Below are 22,583 nucleotides of genomic sequence, written 5' to 3'. Positions count from 1 at the left end.
GTTTTACTTGTATTTTAAATCCATACAACCATTAGTTTTAATTTTAACTGAAATTATATAAAATGGATGATTTAATTCACAAAAGTTAGTTCTAGATATTATAGTATTCTTGCAATAGATCACAAACTATAAATAGTAAAATTTAATTTTTAATGAACCAACTTTCTTAAAAGTAAACAAATGCATTTTCAAAATCTGTTTCTTGAATATACAAAAACAAAAATTAGAAAAATAAAAACACAAAAAACAAAAGCATGTCAAACAGACCCTTAGATTGCAACCAAAGCAACCACTCAGGTGTGCCTTCTTCAAACCCATAACTTTGAAATTTTTGGCAACACAGTTATAATTGAACAAAAATTACAATTGATCTTTAACAAAAGAGCAGAGGAAATTATTGAAGAAGCTTCTCTTTATAGATACAATAAATAACATCCCGAAAGGAAAAAAGAAAAAAGGAAAAGAAAAGAAATAAACATCATTCTTGAGTCAACACCTGAGATTTTTTTATGGGATTTTAAGAACTACAAAAAATAATCTGCATGTACACCATCCATCATGATCCATGCCAGAAGTGCAACTAGAGATATGTCTCTGCCACCATTGGTGTTATTAGTTCGTATACTGTATGTCAGCTAAGATCTTGAGGGAGGGGGGAAGGTGAGTTGCTCAAAAACCATCCAGCTCCCAAACTCTTTTTAAGTCGAGGGGAGCTTTGAGATCTCTACCAATTGCTTGTGTAAGGCTTGAGGTTTTGAGAAAAATGGGGAGTGATCAGCACCCTTCAGACGGAAAACCTGCTCTGGAGGTTTAGCATTTACCATGCTCTCTTGTAGGGCTATGGGGATCGCATTATCCTCCATAGTTTCTATGTAAAACCGCCTGATTGAGCCATAGTTTATGTCGGAGAGGGCGAGTTTCTCCAAAACAGGAGCAAAGGGGACTGGCCTCATCGAAACAGATGCCAATGCAACATCCTGGATGGGAAAAAAAAACAGCAAAACAGAATCAGCCAGAGTGAACACAAGCACACATGTCTCTTACTACAGATAATTAAAGTGCTCTTGAGAGGAAAGTAAAGCTCTGGAGCAGGCACAAAACTTTCTGCACAGTTTTTCCTTCTCAAAAAGCAAAAACTTCTCCCACAAGCAGCACCTCTGTCAACCCCAAATGGGTAATTATTTTAGTAACCGTCAAGAAATAGCACGGTAAAAAAATTTCTCACAAATGCAGCCAATACAACGTTTGACTTCATGGTAAGTCATTTACCCCAGCTAATCATACCTTCTGGAAGTTGCATTAAAAGACAACACACTACTCTCTCTCTCTCTCTCTCTCTCTCTCTAAATGCGTAGAGTTGGAGAGTAGGACAGGAGGACTAGGAGATGGCCTATATTAGCTTAGTTTAACAATGCACTAACAGTATAAAGGGGCATTGATCACGATATATGATTTGTCTATCCATGCAATAACAATAGTTCATCCATGAACAGGCATTCCTGGTTGTAGTCATTAAAACACAAACAACATGGGGATTTGCATTTACACGTTGCAGTTATATTCACCAATATGTAAACAAAGTTAAGTTGCAATCATATGTTGCTATTTTTGGTCAATTAGTAATTGTGATGACCAAAAAAAAATCACGTACGCATTGCATGCACATCAATAATAATTGCATGTGTATTTGCATGCATCAACACATCAATTTTCTTAAGCAGCTACCCCAGATGTATGGTGCTCCAATTTTCTAATCAATTGTGCTCAAGAGTCCAGCTTTTCAATATACAGGATCTAAAATGTGTAAATGCCAAACATCACAAGAAAATGATATTTTCTTATTAGCAATTCAACATATTAAAGCACACCTTGGAAGGACTTTGGTTGAATAGCAAGTCCCTTAGCAATGATTTATCAAGATCAATTGCGGTTGGAGGATGATCATTCCCATTTGCATACAAAAATAACTGAGCCTGCCTCATCAAATCATTTGAACCTGCCTATAAAAGGTGTTGATCACAAGAAATCAACACAGAATACATAACTACAGAGTTAGAAAAATCTTTTATCCAATGATTAGAAGCACACACAGACCTAGTTGAAACATCCTTGAGACTGACTGTACAAATTAAAAGTAAAACCATCCTCTATCTCTCTCTCTGTGATGGCAGAGCATGAATAAGATGCCAGGGCAAATCATGGAGAGAAAATAGTAAATCAGCACAAATTGTTCTAGAAAAATTTCAAAAACCTTGAACTTTTAAAAGAAAAACATTCATAATTCCTGAAATTTTGAAATAAATCTCAAGATTTTGAAGTTACATAAAACAGCTTCTTGATTTTAAACTTACAATTTCATTTTTGCTAATCCAGGAACCATATCATCTCATAAACTTAACCTTTTCATGGGGAAAAAAAAGTAAAAGTTGGGGGTTAACCTGTTGGGAAAACATGTCAAGAGTACTTTGCTCATTGGATAACATTGCTGCAGCAATAAAAACAGCTTTTGAAATCTTGAAAGGAAACAACTCCATTGCATAAGATATACATGTACCACCAAAATCATGTCCCACCAAAATGACCTGCATTATAAGTACACAGTCAAACAGAATCATTCCAATAGCTCAGTTCCATGGGATTCAAACTACAAGTTTAGATTGAACCTAATATGACATGAGGCTAAATATAAATATTTTATATTAAAGCATACATAAGTGAACATATCAGCAGACGGGTGGCTTCACTCTCAAAAATAGTGTACAAGTAATAATTTATTTTTGTATTCTTTAGGAAACAAAAAAGAAATTCACCAAAGAGGAAAGGAAAGGAACAAGAATCAGAAACACAAGATGCCCACCGAATGAAAAAGAAGCAACAATTACAAGAGGGTAGCCTCCCAATCCCTCCGCAAATTTGTCAGAGAAACTCCCCAAACATGGAGCCCAACACCCACAGGGAAACCAGGCAGAATACTCTATCCCAAAACTGTAATTTTCTATCAAGATTTATGTATCTATTAAAGCCCCTATATAACAATGAATACTTGACCCATCCCACTCCCAAAACAAAAATATATACATCCAAACCCAAAAATGCTGAACCAAAAAAGCAAAAGGATCATTCCCAGATCACTTCAAGGAAGCAGAATTCCAAACCATAATTGCATTATTTTAAATAATCTCTAAAGAAACAGAAAATGATCCAGATGAAGTATCATTGTTAACACCAGATATCTCACTTGCATAAGTATATAAGGACCCCAATTGTTAGCAGCACAAAGTCAAAATGTGCAGACAATGTGTTAAAAAACAAACTGGCTTCTATCAATTACTCAAGCACTTCCAAAGTACAACTCGAAACTACTAGTAGAAAGGCAGCAGTATGGCTTCATGTTTTCACAAAAGTTTAGTTCAGTAGTATCCTGTTAGAAGATAACTCATGAAAACTTCCATTAAAAAATCTCTCATCCGTTTTTTTCCCGAATAAACACAAACTATAACAGTCAGGTTTTTGAAAAAATAAAAAAGGAAAGAAATAGACAATCAACCTTCTCCCCATCAGCTAGTCTTTCAAGAAAATCGGTGAGCGGCCTCACATACTGTGAAAGACTCGTAATGCCATTTGTATCGAACGAATTTATTCCAGAACCAGTTAGGTCAATGGCAGTAACTTTGAATCCACCTTCTTCAAGAAGTGCTATGGTTTTATACCAACACCAGGCACCAAAACCACCCCCATGTACAAGGACAAAATGGCTGGTCTCTAAGTCATCCAGATTTAGATTCTGTTTGGAGGAAGAATAGCAAGAAATATTAAGAAGCTTATCAAATAAATGAAAGATGAAATGATTTATATCAATCATATAATACATTAATAGGAACATGGATTGATAGTCAGCAACAACATGTTGCACAAGCTTTCAAATGATGATGGCATTTATATCCTCCATTTTTTATTAATTAGATCACAAGAGAATATTTGGAAGCAAATTACTAGAAAGGATTCAATATCTAGAAAAAATACCAGTTGCATGTCAATAGAGAGGGTAATCTGGTAGAAAGTTTAAAAATTCAGATGTCAAGAGGCTGGAAACTTCAACCATAACTAAATTATGAAATTCACTACTGTATATACGATGTGACCAGATGTAAGAGAAGGTTACTAATGACGATTGTCCCAACCTTATGTGGCTCAGATTGCTTTTCCTTGGCCTTTATTTTGTTGCCTCTTTTTCTTATATTTTTTCATTGTACCAATACAAAGACATGCTAGCCCCATAAGCACTGCAGGGATTTTGGCATTTGGGCGCAGTGATGCCATCTAGGTCTCATGAGTTTGAAGCATAACACTTTTTTATTGCAAATTTACTTATTTACCCTGTCCTTTATATATATAGCATATGATTACATAATCAGGGGTATCATTGAGGAGAAATTTGTAAGTGAAGACTAGCTTTGCATTACCCTCTGTTTTCCTTTCTTAAGGCCCCATGTGGTTAAAGTGGCATGACAAGGTCTCATATGCCAAGTTTCTTCGGGGCTTTGTTCTTGCCTATGAACGCTTGTCTTGTGCCTACTCACCATGCATCTATCATGTAAATAGTAGTGTACGATTATTGTTTTGGGGTGAGTGCCATTCTGGTAAATAGGTGGAGAATGACTCCTTAGATATATTGACGTTTCCTCATGCAGAGTGAGAATAGCTAGAAAGATCTTTGGGCAAAGTGAGTGTTCATCAATATTGTATATTCACTAGCATTGCATCCGTGATTAGGCTACTTGCCTCCTTCACTAAACACGAGTTGCCTAAAAATGTATAATGAAATGAACCACATTGCTTTGTTCCTGAGTCTCCGCCGCTGATTGCATACTTACCACTTGTTTCTTGTGTCTTGTGATTGTATTCATGCAATGGATTCCTTCACAACAAAACACAAAAGAAAGTAAAAAACACACACAAAAAAAAAAAGGGGAGGCAAATACAGCCATCCAATCATGCTGAAAATTAGATAACAAAAACCACTAAAACCAGAAGAAGAGTGTGAGGAAAAAATAATCCTCTCCAAAATTAAATGAATTTGTAAAGAGAGATCATGAAAAACACAAGCATTCCTCTCAACTAGATGACCTAACAAAAGAGCAAATAATGCGGACCACCTTAACAATTTCCCACTTTTTTGCCTTTCAAAGAATCTAAAAGACTCAATGAGAAAACTTCGAAAGAACTAGGACCACCCCCCCCCCCCCAGAGTCACCAAACAAACCAAAAGGTTTATTCTGTAACAAGCTGCAAACAAGAAAAAACAATAAAAAAAGACACATTTCCCATCCATAAAAAACATAAATATAGCAGTTTGAATAGTTTAACCAAGTGAAAGCTCAAGTCAAAGGCCACCCAGAGGGCGTCTGCGATATAACAAACTACAATGGCAGGAAACCCTTCTTTGCTGGTCACCTGGTCCTTTAGATCTGATTAATATGCATGTAAGTCTAGAATTGATCCAAACTAAATCTAGTGAGAGTGGAAGGGTTCACAACATATTAATTGTGTAAAATGCTTATCAGGGCAAGTGCTGTTATTCATTAAATTTTTCTAGCTTTCAATCTTTGTATTAATTGCATGGTGAAATTTTTTGTTCTTTGGGAAACCCTTCATTGTGGCACTAAGAACAAAAATTTGATAAAACAAGTCTATCAATAGCTTCATATCCAGTGCAGTCCAAATCTATCACAAAAGCAAAACTCAACTAACAACACAATTCCTGGAACTATCTTTAGTGCAAGTCTCACTTGGGCATCTCATAAAAATATCTTTCTGAAGTAAGAATAAAAGAAGTAGTCGATCAGCTACAATAGATCTTCTGGTTTATATGCAAAAGAGGAGTTACCACCGCCTAACATTGACTTTCTTTCCGCATTGCAGTTCAATAAATTCAAGTCAGATGCCTACAAGCCATTCCATGATTGCTTCTTTCAAAGCAGTTTATAATTTCCAGTATAATTATTGCGTAATAGGCATGCACAAGAAGTAATAATTGCGTAATATCGCAAATTGTATAAAGAAGTAATTCACCTTTAAAAAATTGCAAAATATTCAAAAGTTCGAGAACATAAGGAACAGGAAACTATAAATTGACCTCAAAACTGCTTCAGTTAAGAAACAATAGTTTCTCCAAAGGAAATGAAAACAATTGATTGAGTCAATAAAATTCAGAGCAACACATCATTTCGAGGTTCCTCAATTCTTTAAGAGAAAAGTGAAAAACAACAATGCTCTGTTTGGACGCACAGAAAACTGAGGGAGAAAAACACAAATTATATATATATATTTATATGTGTGTGTGTGTGTGTGTGTGTGTGTGTGTGTGTGTGTGTTTCTCCCTCAGTTTTCTGTGCGTCCAAACAGAGCATTGTTGTATATATAATTCAGAGCAACACATCATTTCGAGATTCCTCAATTCTTTAAGAGAAAAGTGAAAAACAACAATGCTCTGTTTGGACGCACAGAAAACTGAGGGAGAAACACACACACACACACACACACACATATATATATATATGTAAAACAGCTCCTCTCAACAGTTCTGGTTCTCTGTAAGAAAAAAGGAAGAATAAAAATTGAATATGTTCGGCCGCAAAAAAACCAAAAAAAAAAAAAACCAAAAGATAAAAAATCATTTAAAAAAAACACATCTGCAGATGGGAAAACACACACACAAAAGCACACACTCTCCCAATAAAAGCATAACGAAAATATCAACTAAACTAATCTAGAATCGCACAGAATTTTTATGAAGTTAGATTATTCCAGTTTTTCTCAATACCGTGAGAAACGAAAAAAAAAAGGGTCAAATTTTCCTCTTCTTTTCCCTCCCTCAAGTTCCCACAAGCTAACAAAGCACAGAAGATCAACCAAAAACTCGAACCTGATTAACGAGCTGATGAGGCTGGAGAAGAGGATCAGTGAGCGACCGCGCTCTGGAACTCGAACTCCGAGGCAAAGAATGCTTCTTGGAGACTGCAGGCGCGGGGTACCTGAGGGAAGCGGAGCGATCAAACGGCAGAGAGCCGTTGTGCTGATGGCGCTGGAAGAGGATCGCCGCGGCGAGAGCCTGCTCCTGAATCAAAGCATCATCAAGTTTGTCCTTTCGCGAGGATCGAACTCGAGGCCATCGGGAGCTGGAGCCGGCAGCCGCGGGAGGGTTGGAGAAGCGCTTGGAAGGCTTCTTCTTCACCTTCTTGGGAGAGAAGCAGGCGCAGAGGTTTCCCATTGCTGTTGCATGTGAAGAAGAAAAAGAAGTTTCGGACTTTGAGCTTTTTCCAGGTGAAAGTGTGAAATTGGGCGTCGCAGAAAGCGACGAGGGTCGACAAAAACAGGATGGAGGGAAGTGGTTGTGGTTTTATGGGGTTTGGGCGGCGTGGAACACAGGCTTTGATCGACTTAAAATTACAAAACTGACCTTCTTCGTTTCACTTTTTATTTTTCTTTTTATTTTTCCTTCTTTTGGAGGTGAGGGAGGCGCATTTTTATTTGAAAAGTAAAAAAAATAAAAAATGGAATTTGTGACTTCATTGTGTGGAAAAATATTGAATGTCAATGACATTTTGAAATATTAGTAGTATCACTCTAGACAAGAGCCAACAAAATAACTCCATGCTATACAATAAATTCTATGAGTTCCTATGGACGTCTCTCACTTCATGTAATGTGTCATAAATTTTTATTTTTTATTTTACATCAACTCACTTATCATTTACTTAGGTTTTTAGATAATGTTGTAGTATGTAACTCATATCGAGTGGAACATGTGTATAAGAAAAAGCATGCTGCGGAAAAATAAGGAAGTTGGTGTGAAGAAAACCGTCGGCGATTTGCATAGTGAGTCGACGGTTACATCGATGGTTTCAGGCAGAAGTTGAGTCAAGAAGAAAATTGTCAACGGTTTTGCAAAGCCTATTGACGGTTACATCAACGGTTTCAGACAAAAGGTATTTAGAAGGAAACCGTCAACGATTTTGTTTGGCACTGTTTTTGAATTTTAAAATGGAAAGATCAATAGGTTGGGAATATAGAGGCAAATCCTTTGAGAATTGATACAAGGGTATTTAAGGAACTTTCTAATCCCTCTGTATGTGTAGGCATTCTACTGAACAACATTAATTATTGCGTCCTGTGTTTATTGCTCTTATAATCTATGTGATTGTGTTTTCTATATTATTCATTATAATCGCTGCATTGCATGACTGATTCTGCACGCATTAATTTGCATAACAAATTGGTATTAGAGCTATTAGTTAAAATTATTGAGATTCTTCTACAAGGTTCAACATTGTCAAGTTCAACGGATTAGGAAATTTCAAACTATAACAGAGGAGGGTTAAGGACTTGTTAGTGTAGTAGGGTATGGTGAAGGCTTTATACGGAAGGCATGGATAACATGAGTTGGAAGAAATAGGAAGTGAATGTTGTGGTGACTATTAGGCTTTGTTTGACTGATAACGTGATGTATTACATCATGGATTAGGAATTGCTAGTGAAAGTTTGGCTGAAACTGAAAAGTCAGTATATGTTCAAGTCGTTGACAAACAAACTTTATCTTAAGTAGAAACTGTATGGGCTTAAGATGTCATAGGGTTTGGATCTGAACCAACACATCAATGTGTTTAATCAAATTATCAATGATTTGAAGTGAGTTGATGTGAAGTTCAATGACAAAGACAAGGCGTTGATGCTACTGAATTCCCTACCTACATCTTCTACGTATGAAAATTTGGTTACAACTATGAGATTAAAGGTGTACTCCTAAGAGAGGGGTGAATTGGGTAATTAAAATTTTCTTTGCGGAATTTCAGTTGATTATTACCCTTTTAATTTAGATTATTACAATCACACAATCATAATCTAAACAACGACCATACTATACCAATCGGGAATCCTAGATATGAATATAAATATAAAATTACAAACTAAATCAAAACTTCAATAATTCAATAGTTGATCAATATTCAAAATCATTTTTTCAACGATGATCAGTAATAATCTCAAGATACAATTTTGTTGGCCTAACAATGCTATATCTCGTTTTGATGACAACAAGTCAAGGTTACTTAACATGTCTATATGAGTTTAAGTTTCAGGAATTAAGTGTTTTTGTGATCATACTTGAAGAGCTTAATTGATTTGATCACTTAAAGTCATGAATCATAAAAGATATAAAGGTATGTGAGACATAAAGCTCGTTGAAGAAGTGTATAAACCTCAGAAAACATATTGGAAGCTTCACAACATGAAGACTTAGGCACTTAGATAGAACAGTCAAATGAAAGTCTCGTGTAAGTACTTCAAATCTCAATAATGATTGATTGAAACTCCTAGGATATGTCATTGGACTTAGATACCTGATTTTATACATGGAAAATGTTTTCTCAAAGTCCAAATTAAGTTTTCCCAATACATGGATTTAAGTTTGGAACCAAAATATTGAAAAACAAGTGTTGCCGAAGGATATGTGTCTGATGATAATTCATTAGGCGATTGTGGTGCTACTAAGTTTGAAAATATACAAATAGAATAGGCATAGGCGTCTGACCTATCGAGCACAGTCGACTGACCCCATTCTAACTTTAAGAATGTGCTATTTTTAAAAGAGCATAGGCGACTAACCCTTCAAGGATAGGTAACTAATGCGTATTTTTAAACGAGTTACAACGTTGATCTTGTTTCCATATCTTGCTTGATTGGTTTCCAAATTAAGAGAAAACTTTAGGGAAACTTTTTGAAACCTTAGTGCACTATTTAAACATCATATTTTCGCACATTAGGGTAACAAAAAATTCAAAAAGAAAAAGAATGACACGCACACATTTTTGAATACTCCATGGTTATACTACTGATGTGTTCTTGGTGAATACTTTTAGAAAACCGATATGATCATTCAAAACTCCCACTCTTGAATCAGTTCTGGTGATATACTTTCAAGCTTCACTTTCATATTGATTATTTGAAGTATTATTTTGATTATAATGTGTACTAATATGCTCATTTGAGAAGTTTTTCTCTCATACAAGAAATTGTTGCTTTGGTTGTTTATTTTTGACGATTCAGGTATTGAATTGTTGCCTAACGAGACGATTGTTCTTGTTAGAGAGGCAAACCCCACCTTGAAGGGAGAGAGGTTGTAACTTCATCTAGTAACGAAGCTCAAAAAGAAAATCCTCACAGCATGTTGCTTGAGGCAAGGACGTGGGCTACAACCGAACCTTGTAAAAATGCAGCTTCTTCTTCCTTACTTGATGAGTCCCTAAAATGCATAATTTTAGATCCTCATTTACCTTTGTTTATCTTCACTTTACTATGTTTTTAACCCTTGTTATCATTGTTTGGAGCTATGCAAGTGTTGACCTTATAGGTCACGCCCGGTTTTGATAATGACAAATACTCATTATATTTAATGGGTGTTTGAGGTTATGTGCAGGAACTCAAATTGACAGGATCATAATGTACATAGAGAAAGTGAAGTTTGAAGACCAAATTTCTATTGAAGACCCAATTTTTATGTGTTTTAATGTATTTCATTTAAACAAAGGTTCTGTAATAGTAATTAGGTCTTTGGTTTATGATAAGTTCACACATGTCACATATATGGTCTAATACATAAGCTCAAAGCAAGAATAACTAAAAATGACCTTAGAAAGACCTTAGGGGTTTCCCTTCGGTCGACTGATGCTGAATTTTTTTAGTGTCTTCCAAAAGGCTTAGAAAAGACCCTAAGACACTCACCATTGCACTTGTATGTTTTACGCAATTTAATAGGGTGATTATGTATTGAAACAGGACCGAATGCACAAGTTATGCTCTTTCGGTCCACCGACCTATACATGTCATTTTGCCTCCAGTCGATCGAATCCGGTACAAGTCAACAAGTTGACCACAGCCTGGTCGACCGAACTATGTAGTTCATTTGGCCCCAGTTGTCCGAACCACCTAGGAGTCAACTTTTTGACCACTTGGTCGACCAAACCCAAAATGTACTCCAACGCTCTAGTCGACTGAGGGTCCTCGGGAGATGTCCCAATGCTATGGTCGACCTAACTATCCAGTTCAAATCTTCCTAGTTGACCAAACCTCGCTAAATTGGAAAAATCGCCTCAGACATACCCTTCTGGTCGATCAACCATGGAGTTCATTTTTGGCCCGGTTGACTAAACCATATGAACATCGGTCGATCGAAAGTCTTCCGGTCGACCGGTGCTCTTGAGTTGCTTCGAATTTTTACCGCAGTTAACTATTTTTAAACGGGGTTAATTAGAGCTAAAATGATTTTAAACAATATTAATAATACCCTACATGTCCTAACGACTATAATTCTTCCAACATTTATAAATACCCCTTCATTTGGGAAAATTAGTAGAGGATTACTAATCTTGATTAGGAAAAATTCTCTGAAAATCCCAAAATCTATAATACTCATCTTTAAGCCTCAAACACTTATTCTTACCAGATCTTACTTCTCAAATACTTTTGTAAGTGTGATTTAAGTGTTGTTATTCCTTAAGGATTGCTCTCTCAAGATTGTGTTTGTGTGAAATTATTTTATTTGAGAGCACATCCTCAAGTGTTCTTAGGGGGCTTTATCAATAAGTCTTTCCTAAGAAGACTTCGTTGGAGCTTCTGTGTCATGCATCATCATTGCAATATCTTGAGAAGTTTATATTTGATTTTGGTTGCAAAAATTATTTTCAAATCACTTTCAAATATCTAGTGTGTTTCATCTTGATAAATCTATGAAGAGATATTTGTTTGTCTAATAAAAATCTTTGTTGCAATAATTGTTGATTTATATCATTCGTTGAATACAAAGATTAAAATCTTTTTGCAAACAAAACATATACCTTACTTGAGCATCATACGATTGAGAAAATCTGCTAATTGAAATATATATATATATATATATATTTAATTTGGCTAATATCTTTGTTTGAGCACTTAGATTGAATACATCTTGTGATACAAAGATTATAATGATTGCACTCTCACGCACTGATTACATCGATAGCAAATATTTATTTGAGAGTACATATTTAACCATATTGAGCTTACTTATTATATCTTGTTGGTGGTGTATGTGATTGCGCGTAACTGGGTACATATCTGCTTTACATGAAAGCATAATCACTGTACCATTGTATTGTATTTCAAATCTGTTGTATTTCCAGGCACGAGCCTGAAGAGGGAGACGAGCCCTTTGAAATAGTCTCGAATTAGCTTAGACCCGATTAGGAAATCTAGGTGCATCATCCTATTAAGGTATAGGTTGAGGTTAGCCCCGCTAATTGACCTGGTTGTAAAGGTTGAGGTCAGCCCTCTGCTAATTGACCTAAATGTAATCGGTGCCACTCCACCCTTTAAATGAGCCTTTAGTGGAATCCTCGGGCTTGTGAGCTAGAGGCGAGGATGTAAGCACAGTTGGCTGAACCCCAATAACATATCGTGTTTTTGCTTATATTTTCGCACTCTTTATTTACCACACGTGTATGTTATGGTGTGAATGATGCACATGATTTAAATTTCCATACATTATATCTACTTACGCATTTGGGATTGTATAGAAAGACCTTAGGTAGCTAAATCATATTGATTTCTGATGTAACCTAGGAGAAAAGTTTAAAATTCCAATTCACCCCACCTCTTGGGAATACACCAATTCTAATAGCAAGGTTTGTTGGTCTTTTCAGAAAATAAAGGTTAAAACCAAGGAATTAGGCATGTGAAACGCTAAAGGATTATCTGGAGTACATAAAGCTTAAAGTCAAAAGCTTGCCCAAGCTCCCAAAGCCTCAGATCATCAAAGAAATGGAAGTTTTTGTCCGATCAAGTGGCATGACTAGCAATACAAAGGGGCGACCTAGTCCTCCACTATTGATTCCAAAGTTTAGACTGAAATCGAAATGCTACAAGGGTCGACCAAGTGATCGACCATGTAACCCTCAAAGGTGACCAGGGCAAGATGCTAAGGTCTCCTAAGCCTAGAATTACTGAGAGCATCGACTAAGTGGTCAACCAAGAGACCTTGAGGGGTGATTGCGTTGAGTTCCTAAGATTTCCTGAAGTTCGAGATCATACAAGTCTCAACCATCAACTCGACCAACAAAATCGTGAAGCGTGACTTAGTCGAGGACACTCAAGATTCGAATTCCTGATTTCCCACGAGTCTCGACTGGAACTCGTGCAAGGGGAGCATGGGAGCGACTTGGTCGACGACAATGATCTTTTGCGCGAGATTTGCTGCAAACTTTCCTAAATTGAAAATAAAACCTTGAAAACCCTAGAGCCTATAAATAATCGCTTCGAAGATGAGATCTGGGTTCCTCTTTGGCCTCTCTTAAGTTAGTGACAGAGTTAAGATGTCATTTGAGAGCCATTATATATTAGTTAAATTAGATTTCAGTTCTTGTTTTGGCTTGTGTGTGAAGTGTTCGACGACCTGTGACAACCGGCGGCGTTTATGTGCTCTCCGTGTATATTACATGATCACTCTCTTGTACCTTCTGGTGTTAGTGACAAACGTTCTAAATACTAAAGGGATGATCTTTTTACATGCTTTCTCTTTACCACTTTCATTTAAATGCTTTCCTTTATTGCTTGGTTGTGATGAATGTCTAGTTAACAAGATAAGCACTTCTACATCTTCAGTCATGTACACATATTAGGCTATAATCTCCCACAGAGGTTCACGTGATCGTTGTGATAGAGTATACTCCGGTTCCCGACCGTGCTCATGATGGTTGGTGCACCCTTGCTACTCTATGCCATCGAACGACCTTGGATTGTTTAGTCGGGTTTCAGTTAGTTTAATACGGTAAACTCACTGAACTTAGATTATGCAAACAACATCTTAGGTTTCATTCATGATTAAGTATTGCTTTGTAGGAGTAGAGTTAAGTTAGATTTACATGCTTTCATTTAATTTCTTTCCTGTAGTTGGTTAGATTTACATGCTTCCCCACTTTCTACTGAACTTGGGATTAAGTTAGGTTTTATAAATATTATCTTTAGTAGTTAAGGACCCAAGCCTTAGCAAACCTACCAAATTTTGGCACCATTCCCGAGTACTTAGCTATGGATATAAGCCAACCTCCATTTTAGGATATTGTTGCTTTTTTTTTTTGTTCGCTGATTTTGAAGTCCTAAATCTGTGTGCGTCAAGTGTGTATGTTTGGTTTGTGCTCTTTGGATCCTGAGATTGTGCCCCTAGACCCAAAGATTGAGAAATCTCATAGATCCTCTAGGAAACCTACCTCTAATCCTAAGATTGCTGACTCGTCTGAACTGAAACACATGGCTGAACGACCACCAGTTCCCGCTGAACAAATCCCAAAACCCCAAGCTCCCTGCCTACCTGTGGTAGAAGAGCAACCCCTTTGGTCGCTTAGGGACTGCTTTGTACCTAATGCATACAGCTTGCCGTCTTGCATTCAGTTCCCTAATGTCTAGGTGGTGCAATTCGAGATTAGGACTTCTATTATCTTGATGCTGCCCAGATTTCATAAGAATTCTATTGAAAATCCTTACCAACATCTAGATGAATTCTTGGAAATCTGTTGCACCATTCGTATACCTAATTTTAGTGATGACGCTCTCCGTTTTAGGCTTTTTCCGTTCTCTCTGAAAGACAAGGCCAAATATTGGCTGACGTCCTTAGAACCAAACTCGGTGGCCAACTGGGCCACTATGCAACATGATTTCTTGAAAAAGTACTTTCTAATTAGGAAGACGAACCAACTTCAGAGAGTCATCACAAGCTTTTCATAGATGGATGTGGAACTCTTTTTCAAGACTTGGGAATGCTTTAGGGACCTACTCCATAAATGCCCACATCATCAGGTCCCCAAGTGGAAATTGGTTCAAACCTTTTACGAAGGGTTAGCTGAGAGAGATAGGTCGATGGTTGATGCATCGCGCGGAGGTACTTTAATCACTAAGCATGAAAATTAGGCATGGGTTCTCTTCGAGAACCTAGTTGAGAATTCTTAGCAGCACAATGTGGCTGCTTGTAGAGCCCCCCTAATCCATCCGCTTCCAAACCTAAGGGAGTTTACAAGTTGACCTCCAACCATGACTCGACACCCACTCTACATAGCATATCTAAAAAGTTAGATCAATAATTGTCCTTAAGGCAATCACAACAACTACAGGCTTGTGTAGAGTTGTGTGCAATCTGCTATGATCCTTCCCATTCGTATTATAATAGCCCACATGCGCCATCCCAGCCTGAGCAGTACAGGAGGAAGTAAAAGCCACTCATAATTGGTATGATAGGCCGTCAAATGACCCTTATTCAAATACCTACAACCCTAGGTGGAAACAACGTCCCAATTTATCTTAGAGACCACAAGCTCCGAGTTTTCAATCCCAAAGACCTCCACAAGCTTCAAATGCTTAGCTGTCTTGCCCTTACAATTCTTATAATCATCCCATATGTGCCCCCATACGTTTATCATTTCAGCAGCCACCTTCTCCTCAACCCAAATATGACTCTTTCTAGGAAACGGTGTCGAAAGACCTTAAAAGCATTGAGATTGATCGTCAAATAGATTGGCAACTTCTTCATTCCCACTCCCAGTCCATTGCAAAGCTAGAAGCCACCATGGGGCAACTAGCTACTACTTTGAGTTGGAGAGATGAGGGTAAGTTATCGAGTTAGCCTGTAGTGAACCCCACGGGACAATATGAGGTAGAATGTGAATCGGACGCTGAGCCTTCATCGTATCATAAGTAGGCCTAGGCGGTATCCACTCTTCAGAATAATAAGATAAAAAAGATTAAGGATGAGGACAAGTTGAGTGAGGGAAAGGATGAGGAAGAAAAGAGGGTAGTACCCAATGTTGATTCTTGCACCCTATCTTCCTCTAGTTTAGTACATAAACCCCTTAATTCCACACCTGTCACTAGAAAGACCAAACCTCACTTCACCCCTCATAGGACCTTTCATGTGTCACCAATAGCACATCCCACAAGTCCTCGTACGCCTTCTATATTTAGGAAAGAGGCCTCAACTAAGTCCATCTGGGACATGTTTAAAAAAGTAAGGGTTGACAAGGCTCTCCTAGATGGTATCAAGCAATCACCTACGTTCACAGAGTTCCTTAAGGACTTGTCAGCGTAGGAATAAGAGCCAAGGGTGCATATGGATGGTTTGGTTAAGTAGACCGGGCACATGAGCTCAACGATATTAGGACACCTCATTCCTAAGCTAAAAGATCCTGGCTCACCCACTATTTCATGTGTAATTGGCGATCACGCCATTGATGGAGCCCTTTTAAATTTAGGGGCAAGCGTGAACATCCTTCCTCACTTGGCTTGCCAATAACTTAACCCCGGGACGCTGCAACCCACCTCAGTCACTTTGTATCTTACTGATCGATCCCTTAAGAAACCCCAGGGTGTGGTAGAGGATGTAGTGGTCAAGGTGGAAGAATTTCAGTACCCAATTGATTTCATTATCCTAGATATGGAGCCTTCCATGAATCTTATCCCTATCCTCTTGGAACAACCATTCTTAGCCACGGCTAATGCTGAAATTCAGTGTAGAACAAGGACTATGGACATCTCCCTTGGCCATAAGAGACTACGGCTGAACATATTTCATGCGTCCCAACACCCACTTAAAGTCGTCCAAGATGTGGATACTAACTTAGTCAATAAAAATGTGGGAGAAAGGGATCTTTCAATCCTGTGGAAGGACCCTTTGGATGGGACACCTCTGCCTAAAAGACTCCCCACCTCTGACCTGAAGGACCCTTGTGAGAAGCCTTCTGCAATCTATGATTCGGACTTCAGTCTAGAGGAAAAGTTGGGGATAAGCAAGAAAGGGGGTGACAAGGATAGAGGGGAGGATAATTTTATCTTTGAATCAAGTTGAGTGTGATGTGAGCATTAATGCGTCGGGCTTAAGACTATAAACATAGCGCATCTGGGAGGCAACCCGAGAATTTTTCTCTATTTTTGAGTCCTTATTGAAATTAGGAATAGCTTCCCAAGAGGGGGGGTGAATTGGATTCTAAAAGTTTCTTTTAATTCCTTTTAAAATACCTTAAACTTCTTTTATTTATTTTAACCAATTCTTGACTTATTTTTTAATTCCTTAATCAATCAAGAACTTAGTTCTTTTATCCAATCAATTAAACACAATCTTCAAAGCAAACAATCAATTTATTTGCCAAGTACAAGTTAAACAACAAACAACCAAACCAAGATATAAAGTATTCAGCAATTTGGTAATATAAGATCTTGAGATAGTTTATTTGTTTATATAAGCCCTGTGATTATGAATTATAATTTATGCTTACTGAAGTAAAGCCCTGTATAAATAAATCCAATCACTCTTTCCAAATATTTAGAATTCAAATAAACTCTTGGTAAATTTATCTTTGGGGTGTTAACCAAGTAACGTACTCCCGTATGGTTTCCGCAAGATATGGTGTAACCAACGTACTCCCTTTCGGTTTCCGCAACCCAAATCAAAATTGAATTTTAAGTTTACTTGATTTCCAAATATGCATAGTATGTATAATTTAGATATTTAAATCATCCACGCAGTTGTATATGAACTGAAAATAAAGAGTAGGGAAAGAGAGAGTGAGACGGAGATTTTTACGAGGTTCGGCTTATACCCAGCCTACGTCCTCGCCTTTGGCAAACCACCAAAGGATTCACTAAACCTGTTCCGTTGACGGGTGGAACAAAACCGATTACAACACTCCTTGGTTAAGGCTAGAGTCTGCCGTCTCCAAACGATATTCCCTCGTTCGGTCGCTCCTTACATAGGCTAGAGTTTGCCTCTCTAAGCAATATCCCCTTGCTTAGCCAACGATCCAAACACCTTGGAACGTCAATGAACTACAAGAAACATAAAATAGAATCTGCGTACAAGTATACTCTCTCAAAGAGCAAGTTAGTACAATTTCAGCACTATATACTTAAATGTAAAATATCAATAGGAAATAGAATAAAGCTCAAGTGTAGAATTCACCAATATCCTTCTTAGAAGAGGATTAGCAGTAGGAATTCAAAGGAAGAAGGATCAACACTTCAGAGTTCTCAGCAAAAGAATTTTCCAATGAGCGAGCAAGAGAACTTAGGAAGAACAAGAATACTTTCAGCTTCTCAAAACAGATTTTTCAATTCTTAGTTTTTTATTTGTTTTGCAAAACCATGTATTTATAGGCTTTCAAACTTGCAAAAGTTTCCTTAAAGAATTTCCCTATTTATTAGAATATTTAAGGTTCAAACGGCTATAATTTAAAACATTCGAATTTTAAAAATTTGCCCGTTGAACAATTTTTAAATGTCTGACAGCAGTGACCTTGTTTCAGTATTTTAGCCATAACTTTTTCTGTATAACTCCAAATTAGGTGATCTTGGTGTCAAACTAAAGCTAAGAGAAAATTATACAACTTTAGTGTTTATCACTATTTAAAATAATGAGTTTTTGATAGAGAAAAATTCACCTCAATGCGGCTGTATAAAAACTGACAGCATTTGGGAAAAAACTCTTTTTGGTGCTCTTTATTCCAAAAATGATTTTAACCTTTTTAAAATAATTTTTGACCTTATAAAAATATTATTCAGGTATTTTAAAAAGTATCTAGGTCTAAGAAGTTAACCTAAGAGCTTCAAAATATTTCAAATGATATTTTAAACATTAAAGCACTTACATGAGACTTCTAAAATATTAACATTCTAAGTTCTTGAGTCTTCATGCTTTGTCCTTTGATTGAATCCATCTTTTCTTCAAACTTCCATATTCTTTAAGCTTTCTTACTTTGCCTTTCTTTGGATCTTTTGACTTTGATATACCTTGGCTTTCAACAACTTATTCATGTCCTCATGTTCTTCAACAAGTAATTCATGTCTTAGCTCATTTAAGCTTCATTTGATCCTTGTGAGCACTTTAACCTTGCTTCCATCATATTTGATCCTTGTGGGCACTTTGACTTTACTTTCACATATATGAATCCTGAAATATCATTATTCACACAATTACATTAAATTTCACTTGTTTGTTAGCATCAAAATAAGATAACAAGATTTTAAGCCTTGTAAGGCTAACAATCTCCCCCTTTTTGATGATGACAAACAATGAGCAAAAATTTGAGTAAGCCTAAAAAAAAAAAAAAAGGCTCCCCCTTTCAATAAGCTTCATCTTAATAAAATCAATATTAATTTCATCGATCGTGCTCATTACTTTCTTTTGGTTTTACAAGCTTTTTCAATCAATATTAAATATTTAAATACTTCATTTGAATAGATATAATGTTCATGCTCAATTATGCCCAATTTTTGCTTCACAACTTCTCCCCCTTTTGACATCAATCAAAAAGCAAAGAAATGATTTAAATTCAAATACAAATCATTTTGAGTATATCAATAACCATGTATTCCAAACATATGTACACACTCAAGTTATTGTTTTTCAATATAGCATGTGTAGTGTGTAGCTCACCGCATTTATTCAAGATACCAACTAATATTAATTTGATGGTTTTTATGATACCAATTTAAAGTTTTAAAAAAATAATAATTCATGATATCAATTGATTAATGATTCATGACACTCCCCCTGAATTCAATACATTCAGTTTTGTTATTAATTTTGCTTTTATCATCTCATGTAAAATATTGAATCATATCCCATATCAAATATCAATGTCATGCTAAGATCATCAATGTCACATCATGCTCATAGACATAATCATGCTCATGAATAATTTGACTTTGTGATACCAAGTAAGCTTTTAGGTTTGATATCTATTGAAATTTTTAACATGTGAAACCAAAAATACTTTATAGATACCAAAGCTTAATATCACATAATATATAGTTCATAGATACCAATATAACTACTATTATCTTTCATGGCTCATAGATAAAGAGTAGTATGTTTATCCATGTGATTCATTTAAAATCATGCATGTTCAAGAATTATCCTTATATCAAAAAAAAAAAATTTATGCTTAAGCTCAATAATCTCATTCTCAATTTTCAACGTAGTGAGCCATACTTTTCAATATAAATCAAGTCAAGTTAATTATTACACATGTAGCATATAGCATATCAACACATCACATATAGGCAAGCAAGCATGTAGCATGTAACAGCAAGGCGCTTATATAATAAGCTCAAATTTGATATTTTCTCTATATTTTCTTAAGTTAAGCCTTGTAAAAAGTCATTCTATGATTTTGGCCAACAATGCCATTTTCAAATTTATATATGTGTGAAGTCATTATTTCATTTTTGGTACCCATATTTTCTTGGGTCCGGAGGATTTTTCAAGGGAGGTTTCTTTTATTTTCCATACTTGTTTGGTTTTAACACTTTTCCTCTTAAACGGACATTTAAACTTTATATGCCCCTTTTTCTTGCATTGATAGCATATGATGTTTGTGTAAGCATTAGAAGATGTGCAAGTATAGTCTTTCGATTCTTTCAAGAAATATCCCATGTAAGAATTCTTTTTCTTTTTATTTTCAATTCCATTGAAACCAATGCTTTCTTTATTTAAAGACATTCTTTGTAAGCCAATCATCTTATCAAGATTTTCTTTTCCTTTAGTGAAGTTATGAATGATCTTATCTTTATCTTCAATCTGACTCTTGAGATTTTCTATCTCTTTCTTGTTATCAACTTTCTTTTGTGATTTCTCTAACTCTAGAGATAATTTTCTTATTCTATCCTCTAATTCAGAAATATACAAATCTTTCTCATATACGGTAGAGGATAGAGATCGAAGGTCTTCTATCATTTGTTCATTCTTGATTTCTAGTTTCTCAATTTTCAAGTTGTTTTCTTTTTCAGCAAGATTTTCGGATTCTATTTCTTTCTTTGCTGATTCATACTTATGTTCTAATTGTTTGAGTTTTGAGTCTTTATCTCTTTCAGCATTCTTCAAGAATTCTATCTCTTTCATTAAACTTTCATTCTCATTCTTCAATGAGATGTTTTGTTTATTTGCTTTCATCAGCATCTTATGTACTTTGAATAGATCATTTTGAAGTTCATCATAAGAAGGCATATCCTCATCACTTGATTCATCACTACAAGAATTATTTGAAGATTTAGTTGAGGAGCTTTCTTTGTTATCCCATGCCATAAAGCACGTGTAAGCAACCTCTTGGTCACTTATTTCATTCTCCGAACTACTTGTACTATCCCAAGTAGTGGCTTTCATGGCCTTCTTCTTTTTCTTCTTAGATTCTTTCTTTAGTAGTGGACATTCCAGTTTGATATGTCCAGCTTTGTTGCAATTGTAACACGTAAGAGTTTTATTCTTTGATTTCTTACTAACTTCTTCTTCTTCTTCATCTGATTCAGATTTTTGAATTCTTCTCTTGAATTTGTTTTTCCTTCTTAGTATCCTTGCTAGCTTTTTAGATATAAAGGCTGCTTCATCTTCATCCATCTCTTCACTACTAGAGTTTTCTTGTGAAGTTTTAAAGGCTATTTTTTCTTGGGTTTTGGTTTTCCCACTCTTTTCATTCATTACCATTTCGTATGTGAGGAGAGAACCTATAAGCTCATCTAAGGATGTATTTTTCAAATTTCTACCTTCCGTAATAGCAGTAGCTTTTGGTTCCCACATGGAGGGAAGGCCTCGTAGAATTTTTCTTATCATCTCATAAGTAGTGTAAGTTTTTCCTAATGCATTTAGGGAATTTATTATATGAGTGAACCTAGTAAACATATTTGTAATTGATTCATCCGAGTTCATCTTAAAGGCTTCATACTCGCTTGTGAGCATATCAACCCTATTATCCCTAACATCCGTTGTTCCTTCATAAGTAACTTCTAGCTTATCCCATATTTCTTTAGCTGATTTACAAGCCATTACTCGATTAAATTCATTAGCATCTAAAGCACAATATAACGCATTCATAGCACTAGCATTAACTTGTAGTATTTTATAGTCTAGGTCGGTCATATCATTTTTCTCTTTGGGAACTTGTTTTCCATCAACTATCTTAGTGGGTATTTGGTCACCTTCCATGACAACTTCCCATGCTTTCCAATTCATAGTTTGAAGATATATTTGCATTCTCTTTTTCCAAAAAGTGTAGTTCAAACCACAAAAGATTGGTGGCCTAAGTGAAGATTGTCCCTCTCCAAAGGGAGCTATGCCTAAGTTAGCCATTTAGATCTTTTTATAGCTACTATTTAAGATTTGCTATAACCCCGCTCTGATACCAATTGAAATTAGGAATAGCTTCCCAAGAGGGGGGGTGAATTGGATTCTAAAAGTTTCTTTTAATTCCTTTTAAAATACCTTAAACTTCTTTTATTTATTTTAACCAATTCTTGACTTATTTTTTAATTCCTTAATCAATCAAGAACTTAGTTCTTTTATCCAATCAATTAAACACAATCTTCAAAGCAAACAATCAATTTATTTGCCAAGTACAAGTTAAACAACAAACAACCAAACCAAGATATAAAGTATTCAGCAATTTGGTAATATAAGATCTTGAGATAGTTTATTTGTTTATATAAGCCCTGTGATTATGAATTATAATTTATGCTTACTG

The 22,583-nt window shown here is 36.0% G+C and overlaps 1 protein-coding gene and 1 non-coding gene across 3 annotated transcripts; both read right to left on the bottom strand.

The window, feature by feature from the left end:
- Positions 1-254: 254 nt before the first annotated feature.
- LOC131164135 (putative methylesterase 11, chloroplastic) lies at positions 255-7,373 on the bottom strand. Of its 2 annotated transcripts, XM_058121120.1 has the most exons (5): positions 6,926-7,373; positions 3,548-3,784; positions 2,439-2,582; positions 1,869-2,000; positions 255-977 (listed from the first exon to the last, which is right to left on the bottom strand). In XM_058121120.1, exons 1-5 carry the CDS (start codon positions 7,268-7,270, stop codon positions 699-701), a joined length of 1,137 nt encoding a protein of 378 aa, XP_057977103.1. In that variant the 5' UTR covers positions 7,271-7,373; the 3' UTR covers positions 255-698. The 2 variants fall into 2 exon arrangements, with proteins under 2 accessions (XP_057977103.1, XP_057977111.1); XM_058121128.1 differs by lacking the exon at positions 3,548-3,784.
- Positions 7,374-14,779: 7,406 nt separating this feature from the next.
- Positions 14,780-14,885, bottom strand: LOC131147365 (small nucleolar RNA R71). Its single transcript, XR_009134752.1, has one exon. It is a non-coding gene; the product is annotated as a small nucleolar RNA R71 (small nucleolar RNA).
- Between the last annotated feature and the right edge of the window lie 7,698 nt (positions 14,886-22,583).

This window comes from Malania oleifera, chromosome 1 (assembly GCF_029873635.1).
Source record: "Malania oleifera isolate guangnan ecotype guangnan chromosome 1, ASM2987363v1, whole genome shotgun sequence".
In the NCBI taxonomy this organism is placed as follows: Eukaryota; Viridiplantae; Streptophyta; class Magnoliopsida; order Santalales; family Ximeniaceae; genus Malania; species Malania oleifera.
This window is presented reverse-complemented; position numbering and strand designations above follow the sequence as displayed.